The sequence below is a fragment of the Salmo salar genome, chromosome ssa13, assembly GCF_905237065.1.
Source record: "Salmo salar chromosome ssa13, Ssal_v3.1, whole genome shotgun sequence".
NCBI lineage: Eukaryota > Metazoa > Chordata > Actinopteri > Salmoniformes > Salmonidae > Salmo > Salmo salar.
In genome coordinates this window covers 3,337,011-3,347,949 of record NC_059454.1, presented here as the reverse complement: position 1 = coordinate 3,347,949, position 10,939 = coordinate 3,337,011, and the positions used below count along the sequence as shown (strand labels likewise).

General features: G+C 46.5%; 1 protein-coding gene and 1 long non-coding RNA gene across 3 annotated transcripts in view; one reads left to right on the top strand and one right to left on the bottom strand.

The window, feature by feature from the left end:
- Positions 1-666: 666 nt before the first annotated feature.
- On the top strand, positions 667-1,774 carry LOC106591537 (uncharacterized). The gene is made up of 3 exons (XR_006758476.1): positions 667-697; positions 1,340-1,415; positions 1,686-1,774. It is a non-coding gene; the product is annotated as an uncharacterized lncRNA (long non-coding RNA).
- A 6,784-nt stretch (positions 1,775-8,558) lies between these two features.
- Positions 8,559-10,939, bottom strand: part of LOC106566332 (constitutive coactivator of PPAR-gamma-like protein 2) — a 276,908-nt gene continuing 274,527 nt past the window's right edge. For both annotated transcript variants that reach the window (XM_045692805.1, XM_045692806.1), the window contains exon 16: positions 8,559-10,105. In XM_045692805.1, the coding sequence (XP_045548761.1) occupies positions 9,863-10,105 (243 nt within the window). In that variant the 3' untranslated portion in view covers positions 8,559-9,862. The remainder of the gene's footprint in view (positions 10,106-10,939) is intronic.

Here is a 10,939-nt window from a genome sequence, read left to right as displayed (position 1 = left end):
TAGAGGTTAGTCCAACACTGTTACTATTGTCCTATAGAGGTTAGTCCAATACTGTTACTATTGTCCTGTAGAGGTTAGTCCAATACTGTTACTATTATCCTACAGTCCTGTAGAGGTTAGTCTAACACTGTTACTATTGTCCTACAGTCCTGTAGAGGTTAGTCCAATACTGTTACTATTGTCCTGTAGAGGTTAGTCCAATACTGTTACTATTGTCCTACAGTCCTGTAGAGGTTAGTCCAATACTGTTACTATTGTCCTGTAGAGGTTAGTCCAATACTGTTACTATTGTCCTACAGTCCTGTAGAGGTTAGTCCAACACTGTTACTATTGTCCTATAGTCCTGTAGAGGTTAGTCCAATACTGTTACTGTTGTCCTGTAGAGGTTAGTCCAACACTGTTACTATTGTCCTATAGAGGTTAGTCCAACACTGTTACTATTGTCCTACAGTCCTATAGAGGTTAGTCCAATACTGTTACTATTGTCCTGTAGAGGTTAGTCCAATACTGTTACTATTATCCTACAGTCCTGTAGAGGTTAGTCTAACACTGTTACTATTGTCCTACAGTCCTGTAGAGGTTAGTCCAATACTGTTACTATTGTCCTACAGTCCTGTAGAGGTTAGTCCAATACTGTTACTATTGTCCGACAGTCATGTAGAGGTTAGTCCAATACTGTTACTATTGTCCTGTAGAGGTTAGTCCAACACTGTTACTATTGTCCTACAGTCCTATAGAGGTTAGTCCAACACTGTTACTATTGTCCTACAGTCCTGTAGAGGTTAGTCCAATACTGTTACTATTGTCCTATAGAGGTTAGTCCAATACTGTTACTATTGTCCTGTAGAGGTTAGTCCAATACTGTTACTATTGTCCTACAGTCCTGTAGAGGTTAGTCCAATACTGTTACTATTGTCCTGTAGAGGTTAGTCCAACACTGTTACTATTGTCCTATAGAGGTTAGTCCAACACTGTTACTATTGTCCTACAGTCCTGTAGAGGTTAGTCCAATACTGTTACTACAGTCCTATAGAGGTTAGTCCAACACTGTTACTATTGTCCTACAGTCCTGTAGAGGTTAGTCCAATACTGTTACTACAGTCCTATAGAGGTTAGTCCAACACTGTTACTATTGTCCTACAGTCCTGTAGAGGTTAGTCCAACACTGTTACTGTTGTCCTGTAGAGGTTAGTCCAACACTGTTACTATTGTCCTATAGAGGTTAGTCCAACACTGTTACTATTGTCCTACAGTCCTATAGAGGTTAGTCCAATACTGTTACTATTGTCCTGTAGAGGTTAGTCCAATACTGTTACTATTATCCTACAGTCCTGTAGAGGTTAGTCTAACACTGTTACTATTGTCCTACAGTCCTGTAGAGGTTAGTCCAATACTGTTACTATTGTCCTGTAGAGGTTAGTCCAATACTGTTACTATTGTCCTACAGTCCTGTAGAGGTTAGTCCAATACTGTTACTATTGTCCTGTAGAGGTTAGTCCAATACTGTTACTATTGTCCTACAGTCCTGTAGAGGTTAGTCCAACACTGTTACTATTGTCCTATAGTCCTGTAGAGGTTAGTCCAATACTGTTACTGTTGTCCTGTAGAGGTTAGTCCAACACTGTTACTATTGTCCTATAGAGGTTAGTCCAACACTGTTACTATTGTCCTACAGTCCTATAGAGGTTAGTCCAATACTGTTACTATTGTCCTGTAGAGGTTAGTCCAATACTGTTACTATTATCCTACAGTCCTGTAGAGGTTAGTCTAACACTGTTACTATTGTCCTACAGTCCTGTAGAGGTTAGTCCAATACTGTTACTATTGTCCTACAGTCCTGTAGAGTTTAGTCCAATACTGTTACTATTGTCCGACAGTCATGTAGAGGTTAGTCCAATACTGTTACTATTGTCCTGTAGAGGTTAGTCCAACACTGTTACTATTGTCCTACAGTCCTATAGAGGTTAGTCCAACACTGTTACTATTGTCCTACAGTCCTGTAGAGGTTAGTCCAATGCTGTTACTATTGACCTATAGAGGTTAGTCCAATACTGTTACTATTGTCCTGTAGAGGTTAGTCCAATACTGTTACTATTGTCCTGTAGAGGTTAGTCCAATACTGTTTCTAATGTCCTACAGTCCTATAGAGGTTAGTCCAATACTGTTACTATTGTCCTACAGTCCTGTAGAGGTTAGTCCAATACTGTTACTATTGTCCTGTAGAGGTTAGTCCAACACTCCTAGCAACACTCTGTTCTGTATGCTTCGGCTCCAGTCCTGTGAATAACCAATAATCATCCATCTATCAAACCCTGGTGTTCATGTTGATGACAAGTTAAAAGGCCTGTTTGTTTTGTCTCAGTGGAACGGATGGAATCGGTAGGCTATTAATCATTTAAACATTAACACAGTGGCCCAAATGGCACCCTATTCCTTACAAAGTGCACTACTTTTGACCAGACCCTATGAGCCCTGTTGTGGAAAACCGTCCCCAATAAGGCTGAAGATCAGCAGCAGGTCCACTCTCTCGTGTAACCATTACGATCTTACGTCTGATCAATCAAACCCTGGATTTCATTCTGAAGACGATCTTCACAGGAACAAAACGATGAACTCAGTCATACTGGAGTTCCAGGTCTCCGGCAGCCTCTGGAACTGCCGGTCTGCAGCCAACAAGGCTGAGTTCATCTCAGCCTATGCTACCCTCCAGTCCCTAGACTTCCTGGCGCTGACAGAAACATGGATTACCACAGATAACACTGCTACTCCTACTGCTCTCTCTTCGTCTGCCCACGTGTTCTCGCATACCCCTAGAGCATCGAGCCAGCGGGGTGGTGGCACTGGAATCCTCATCTCTCCCAAGTGGACATTCTCGCTTTCTCCCCTGACCCATCTGTCTATCTCCTCATTTCAATTCCATGCTGTCACAGTTACCAGCCCTTTCAAGCTTAACATCCTTATCATTTATCGCCCTCCAGGTTCCCTTGGAGAGTTCATCAATGAGCTTGACGCCTTGATAAGTTCCTTTCCTGAGGATGGCTCACCTCTCACAGTTCTGGGTGACTTTAACCTCCCCACGTCTACCTTTGACTCATTCCTCTCTGCCTCCTTCTTTCCACTCCTCTCCTCTTTTGACCTCACCCTCTCACCTTCCCCCCCTACTCACAAGGCAGGCAATACGCTTGACCTCATCTTTACTAGATGCTGTTCTTCCACTAACCTCATTGCAACTCCCCTCCAAATCTCCGACCACTACCTTGTATCCTTTTCCCTCTTGCTCTCATCCAACACTTCTCACTCTGCCCCTACTCGGATGGTATTGCGCCGTCCCAACCTTCGCTCTCTCTCTCCCGCTACTCTCTCCTCTTCCATCCTATCATCTCTTCCCTCTGCTCAAACCTTCTCCAACCTATCTCCTGATTCTGCCTCCTCAACCCTCCTCTCCTCCCTTTCTGCATCCTTTGATTTTCTCTGTCCCCTATCCTCCAGGCCGGCTCGGTCCTCCCCTCCTGCTCCGTGGCTCGACGACTCACTACGAGCTCACAGAACAAGGCTCCGGGCAGCCGAGCGGAAATGGAGGAAAACTCGCCTCCCCTGCGGACCTGGCATCCTTTCACTCACTCCTCTCTACATTCTCCTCTTCTGTCTCTGCTGCTAAAGCCACTTTCTACCACTCTAAATTCCAAGCATCTGCCTCTAACCCTAGGAAGCTCTTTGCTACCTTCTCCTCCCTCCTGAATCCTCCTCCCCCTCCCCCCCTCCTCCCTCTCTGCGGATGACTTCGTCAACCATTTTGAAAAGAAGGTTGACGATATCCGATCCTCGTTTGCTAAGTCAAACGACACCGCTGGTCCTGCTCACACTGCCCTACCCTGTGCTATGTCTCTTTCTCCCCTCTCTCTCCAGATGAAATCTCGCGTCTTGTGACGGCCGGCCGCCCAACAACCTGCCCACTTGACCCTATCCCCTCCTCTCTTCTCCAGACCATTTCCGGAGACCTTCTCCCCTTCCTCACCTCGCTCATCAACTCATCCTTGACCGCTGGCTACGTCCCTTCCGTCTTCAAGAGAGCGAGAGTTGCACCCCTTCTGAAAAAACCTACACTCGATCCCTCCGATGTCAACAACTACAGACCAGTATCCCTTCTTTCTTTTCTCTCCAAAACTCTTGAACGTGCCGTCCTTGGCCAGCTCTCCTGCTATCTCTCTCAGAATGACCTTCTTGATCCTAATCAGTCAGGTTTCAAGACTGGGCATTCAACTGAGACTGCTCTTCTCTGTGTCACGGAGGCTCTCCGCACTGCTAAAGCTAACTCTCTCTCCTCTGCTCTCATCCTTCTAGACCTATCTGCTGCCTTTGATACTGTGAACCATCAGATCCTCCTCTCCACCCTCTCCGAGTTGGGCATCTCCGGCGCGGCCCACGCTTGGATTGCATCCTACCTGACAGGTCGCTCCTACCAGGTGGCGTGGCGAGAATCTGTCTCCGCACCATGCGCTCTCACCACTGGTGTCCCCCAGGGCTCTGTTCTAGGCCCTCTCCTATTCTCGCTATACACCAAGTCACTTGGCTCTGTCATATCCTCACATGGTCTCTCCTATCATTGCTATGCAGACGACACACAATTAATCTTCTCCTTTCCCCCTTCTGATAACCAGGCGGCGAATCGCATCTCTGCATGTCTGTCAGACATATCAGTGTGGATGACGGATCACCAGCTCAAGCTGAACCTCGGCAAGACGGAGCTGCTCTTCCTCCCGGGGAAGGACTGCCCCTTCCATGATCTCGCCATCACGGTTGACAACTCCCTTGTGTCCTCCTCCCAGAGTGCTAAGAACCTTGGCGTGATCCTGGACAACACCCTGTCGTTCTCCACTAACATCAAGGCGGTGACCCGATCCTGTAGGTTCATGCTCTACAACATTTGCAGAGTACGACCCTGCCTCACACAGGAAGCGGCGCAGGTCCTAATCCAGGCACTTGTCATCTCCCGTCTGGATTACTGCAACTCGCTGTTGGCTGGGCTCCCTGCCTGTGCCATTAAACCCCTACAACTCATCCAGAACGCCGCAGCCCGTCTGGTGTTCAACCTTCCCAAGTTCTCTCACGTCACCCCGCTCCTCCGCTCTCTCCACTGGCTTCCAGTTGAAGCTCGCATCCGCTACAAGACCATGGTGATTGCCTACGGAGCTGTGAAGGGAACGGCACCTCCATACCTTCAGGCTCTGATCAGGCCCTACACCCAAACAAGGGCACTGCGTTCATCCACCACTGGCCTGCTGGCCCCCCTACCTCTGAGGAAGCACAGTTCCCGCTCAGCCCAGTCAAAACTGTTCGCTGCTCTGGCACCCCAATGGTGGAACAAGCTCCCTCACGACGCCAGGACAGCGGAGTCAATCACCACCTTCCGGAGACACCTGAAACCCCACCTCTTTAAGGAATACCTAGGATAGGATAAAGTAATCCTTCTAACCCCCCCCTTAAAAGATTTAGATGCACTATTGTAAAGTGGTTGTTCCACTGGATATCATAAGGTGAATGCACCATTTTGTAAGTCGCTCTGGATAAGAGCGTCTGCTAAATGACTTAAATGTAAATGTAATTCTGTAGGAAATACTGTGGGAGCAAAACTCATGACTGATTCCATTTCCATTATTAGCAGCATTTAGGTTGTCCACTTTGAAGAGCTGAGACAGAATGGCTATATAAGGAATGGAACATATAGGACCAGGGCCCTGCTACCATTATAACCTATACAGCTGTCAGATGTGGGCGTTAACAAGAGAGAACTGAGATGGAGAGATAATGGTGAAGAACAAGGGAAGCTATTTTTATTTAGAGGGAGGGGACTCTATACGTTATGCAAAGACAGAATACTATAAAGATGGGACTCCGTAATATGAGAATTTAGTCTTTTTCATGGAAGGGCTGGTCTCTGTTGCGTGTGGAATAGGGTCCTTCCATGGAAGGGCTGGTCTCTGTTGCGTGTGGAATAGGGTCCTTCCATGGAAGGGCTGGTCTCTGTTGCGTGTGGAATAGGGTCCTTCCATGGAAGGGCTCGGCTCTGTTGCGTGTGGAATAGGGTCCTTCCATGGAAGGACTCGGCTCTGTTGCGTGTGGAATAGGGTTCTTCCATGGAAGGGCTGGTCTCTGTTGCGTGTGGAATAGGGTCCTTCCATGGAAGGGCTGGTCTCTGTTGCGTGTGGAATAGGGTCCTTCCATGGAAGGGCTGGTCTCTGTTGCGTGTGGAATAGGGTCCTTCCATGGAAGGGCTGGTCTCTGTTGCGTGTGGAATAGGGTCCTTCCATGGAAGGGCTGGTCTCTGTTGCGTGTGGAATAGGGACCTTCCATGGAAGGGCTCGGCTCTGTTGCGTGTGGAATAGGGTCCTTCCATGGAAGGGCTGGTCTCTGTTGCGTGTGGAATAGGGTGCTTCCATGGAAGGGCTGGTCTCTGTTGCGTGTGGAATAGGGTCCTTCCATGGAAGGGCTGGTCTCTGTTGCGTGTGGAATAGGGTCCTTCCATGGAAGGGCTGGTCTCTGTTGCGTGTGGAATAGGGACCTTCCATGGAAGGGCTCGGCTCTGTTGCGTGTGGAATAGGGTCCTTCCATGGAAGGGCTGGTCTCTGTTGCGTGTGGAATAGTGACCTTCCATGGAAGGGCTCGGCTCTGTTGCGTGTGGAATAGGGTCCTTCCATGGAAGGGCTCGGCTTTGCTACTCTGTATTAAAGTCTATATTGAATTCAAAGGTTCTTGTAAGAGTGTTATATTTTTGAAGCAATATTCCACGACAATACCAACAGTATGTAGGGAACAGGATGCTCTTTGGGCCCTGACCAACAGTATGTAGGGAACAGGATGCTCTTTGGGCCCTGACCAACAGTATGTAGGGAACAGGATGCTCTTTGGGCCCTGACCAACAGTATGTAGGGAACAGGATGCTCTTTGGGCCCTGACCAACAGTATGTAGGGAACAGGATGCTCTTTGGGCCCTGCCCAACAGTATGAAGGGAACAGGATTCTCTTTGGGCCCTCACCAACAGTATGTAGGGAACAGGATGCTCTTTGGGCCCTGACCAACAGTATGTAGGGAACAGGTACTCTCTGTAGTCTACTACTGACATTAAAACAAGTCAATACTCTGATTGGTCTCTGCTATCTCTCTGTAGACTACTACCAACATTAAAACTGATTCCTCTCTGCTATCTCTCTGTAGTCTACTACCAACATTAAAACTGATTCCTCTCTGCTCTCTCTCTGTAGTCTACTACCAACATTAAAACAGATTCCTCTCTGCTATCTCTCTGTAGTCTACTACCAACATTACAACTGATTCCTCTCTGCTATCTCTCTGTAGTCTACTGCCAACATTAAAGCTGATTCCTCTCTGCTATCTCTCTGTAGTCTACTACCAACATTAAAACTGATTCCTCTCTGCTATCTCTCTGTAGTCTACTACCAACATTAAAACTGATTCCTCTCTGCTATCTCTCTGTAGTCTACTACCAACATTAAAACTGATTCCTCTCTGCTATCTCTCTGCAGTCTACTACCAACATTAAAACTGATTCCTCTCTGCTATCTCTCTGCAGTCTACTACTGACATTAAAACAAGTCAACACTCTGATTGGTCTCAGAGCAGACCTGCTAAAGGGTACTTTATCCTCTACTATAATGATAACATAAAGAGTTTAAACATTAAAACTATTTAGGATCTTTAGATTGTGGGCAGAACATTCAAGTGTTCTCACCTCAAACCCCTGCTGATTGGCTAAGTGGTTTGGGGGAAGTGCTTCCTGTTACATAAAGAGCTTAGAATGCTGGGCTATCGCCGTGGAAACTGCTAACCAATCACCAGGCCGGGTTGGGGAGGCGGTGCTACCAGGCCTGTCCTGATTGGCCAGCCAGCTGACAGGGCTGGTGTGGGTGTATGCTTTGGGACTTCATCAGGTCTGGTCTCTAAAGGCAACCTAACCCCCCATAATGCAGTGCTTCTGATGAACAGAAGTAGTAGTGCAGGGAATGCCCTTTGAGATGCAGCCTTGGGTTCATTTCGACACGGTGCCAGTCAGAAGAGGAGCTTGGCAGCGTCAGGCGCTCCCGTCCCCTGACGTGGCACCATACTTGGCCCATAGAGAATGATAGAGGCCTCTAGTGGCCAACAGGCTGTATTAGTATGGGCAGCGCCATTTAAGGCTTCCACCATTTTAATGTAGTCAACTGGGTGGGCCTCCCAACTTCATTGGCTGATCCCTCCTGGTGACCCTGTTGAAGTCATATCAAACTGGGAGGGATTAGCTAACTGTGAAGAAAATGGACTACTTTAAAATGGAGCTAGCCTCAATAGCGCTGCCCATACTGTCATAGATGCAATAACGGCACAGATACAAAGACGTCCTCTATCTCTGATCGTCTGAATGTTTTGACCTGCTAGAGGATTCCTTTTAAAACCGCTTCCTCTGAAGACCACTCCGTTCTAGAGCTGCACCATATTGGCACATTATTATTTCTTTAAACAAATATTACAATTTGACTTTTGATCGATCAAAACACAGTTGGAATCAGAGAAATATAATGATTTATATTAAGAAGCAAAGTGGGAAGCAGCATCATTCTTGTTTGGAACAATGTGTTGACGGCATTTGACCTAACAGAACAGCATGCAAACTTCTAGTGAATCTAACAGAAGAGGAACTGTGCTGCTTGACTGACAGGGTTTGGAGCTTCGTTGTGGGAAGCAGCCGCAAGAGGAGAGGGACGACAGAGTCAACTATAAAAACGGACCGTTCACGTGGCTGAGTGGGGTTGCAAAATATTGCGATATGGATATTGCACATGTCAACATTGCGATTTGGATGAATTGTGCAGCCCTACTCTGATCCCATTCAAACAGGTCTCGTTTACATAACGGCCATGTTAAAATAGACCTTGAGGTCAATGATCAAAGTGATTTCCTAGGTCGCAAGGGAACTCTCTCAGACAAACAGTCTGGAGGTCTGGTCATCAATAATCAATATTAAATCAATGAATCCAACATTAGCAAGTGCTTCCCGTTGGGATATACAATCAGAGCATAGGGGATATAATCTAATATAGGGGATGAGCTTCCATACGTTGGAGCGTCAGGTTAAGGTGCGTACATACATCTGTGGTCAGGGGGTCTCAACACGGCTGGGCTAGGCTAACTTAGCACGCTAACATATTAGGGCAAGTGCTAATGTTATTCAAGGTGTTGGCTACGTTAGCATGCTAATGTATTAGCGGTGCAAATGCTACTGAAGGGTCAGAGCAATGCAAACACGCGCTCTGGGTGGTTAGCAGCGCGGCTAACACTAATAAATCATTATTGGGGGTAAACCACGCTTATTTAGCACACAAACACTGCACTCATTCGTTCGTCAGCTTCTTCTTTCGCTATTCCTCCTCTGACACCTCTAGAACTCTGAGCTCACCATGAGGTCCCTATGGCAACAACCGACACACCCGGCAACCAAACCATTACACACTAAGCATGGCAACCAAACCCAGGCACCTAGCAAACAGTGTGTGGTAGTGTCGACGTTAGTGTATCTAAACACACTACTACTACTGAACACCGTAGTTCAAGTCTAACTGTAAGGATCCCGGTAGGAATATTAACAGTGGGGAGGGACCATCAGAACATCAGGGGTTACTATAGCGACGGGCCATGGGGCCGGGGCTTTAGGGAGGCAGGGGCTTACATACATACGGACTTCATGGAGAAAAACCTCTGATCGTTAAGATAAAATAAAACCACGTGACAAAAATCAAGGGGCAGGGCAGACGGCAGTGAAACACAGACAGCTTTTTTCAGAACACCCTGGTGCATTCTGGGATAGCCTCATCACGCCTCCTTCGTTAGCGTTCCGTCTGACGGACAGTCGTCAAGGCAACAGGGGGCCTCCTCTGTTTGGTTGTCTCTGCTTGCTAAGGCACACGGGATTGGATGGGCCAGTGGGGGCAGATCCAGAGGCTGGCCAATAGCGGAGGCTGCAGGGCTGCCATTCAGCTGCTGGGTCACGGCCCCTGAGTTAGGCTCCTCCTCCTCCTCAGGTTTGGTGGGGCTGGTGGAGGAGGGGGAATGTGTCTGGGGGAGGAGAGGAGAGAAGAGAGGAGAGAGAAGGGAGGAGAGAGAAGAGAGAGTTCATGCTTACTTAGAGTTAGTTAGTTAGCTACAGCTACCTCTCTTTAGTAAAGAGCCGTCTTTACATATAAACATTGGTTATACCAGAACTGTGATTTGTTGGTAATGTCATTATTTTTTATTTAAATTGTTAGTAAAGCCAAAATCAATCTCATTAAATCATTGTTGAAAACAGTATTAGGCCTAGATATTTTTTTGATCTAGTCTACAAATGATTTTCTAACTGGTAGGTCTATGTTTGTCTTGTCAAAAATAATCAGATTATATAGATCAGTTATATTAGCCGACCTTGAAAAATATATATCAAGTGTAGACTACTGTTGTTTTATCTTATTATCTGCGACATTATTCCATTAGGTTACATTCAGTTTCCACTAGTTACCACAGCCACAAAGTGATGGCTATATCAAATAAAACTTTATTTGTCACATGCGCCGAATACAACAGGTGTAGACCTTACCGTAAAATGCTTACTTACAAGCCCTTAAGTCTAATTTTTGAACTGCATTGTTGGTTAAGAAAATATTTACCAAATAGACTAAAGTAAAAAATAATAAAATGTAACAAAATAACAATAATGAGGCCGGTTAGTAGAGGTAATTTGTACATGTAGGTAGGGGTGAAGTGACTATGCATAGATAATAAACAGCGAGTAGCAGCAGTGTACAAAACAAATGGAGGGGGGAGTCAATGTAAATAGTCCGGTGGCCATTTGATTAATTGTTCAGCAGTCTTATGGCTTGGGGGTAGAAGCTGTTAACTTCATTGGGATAGAGG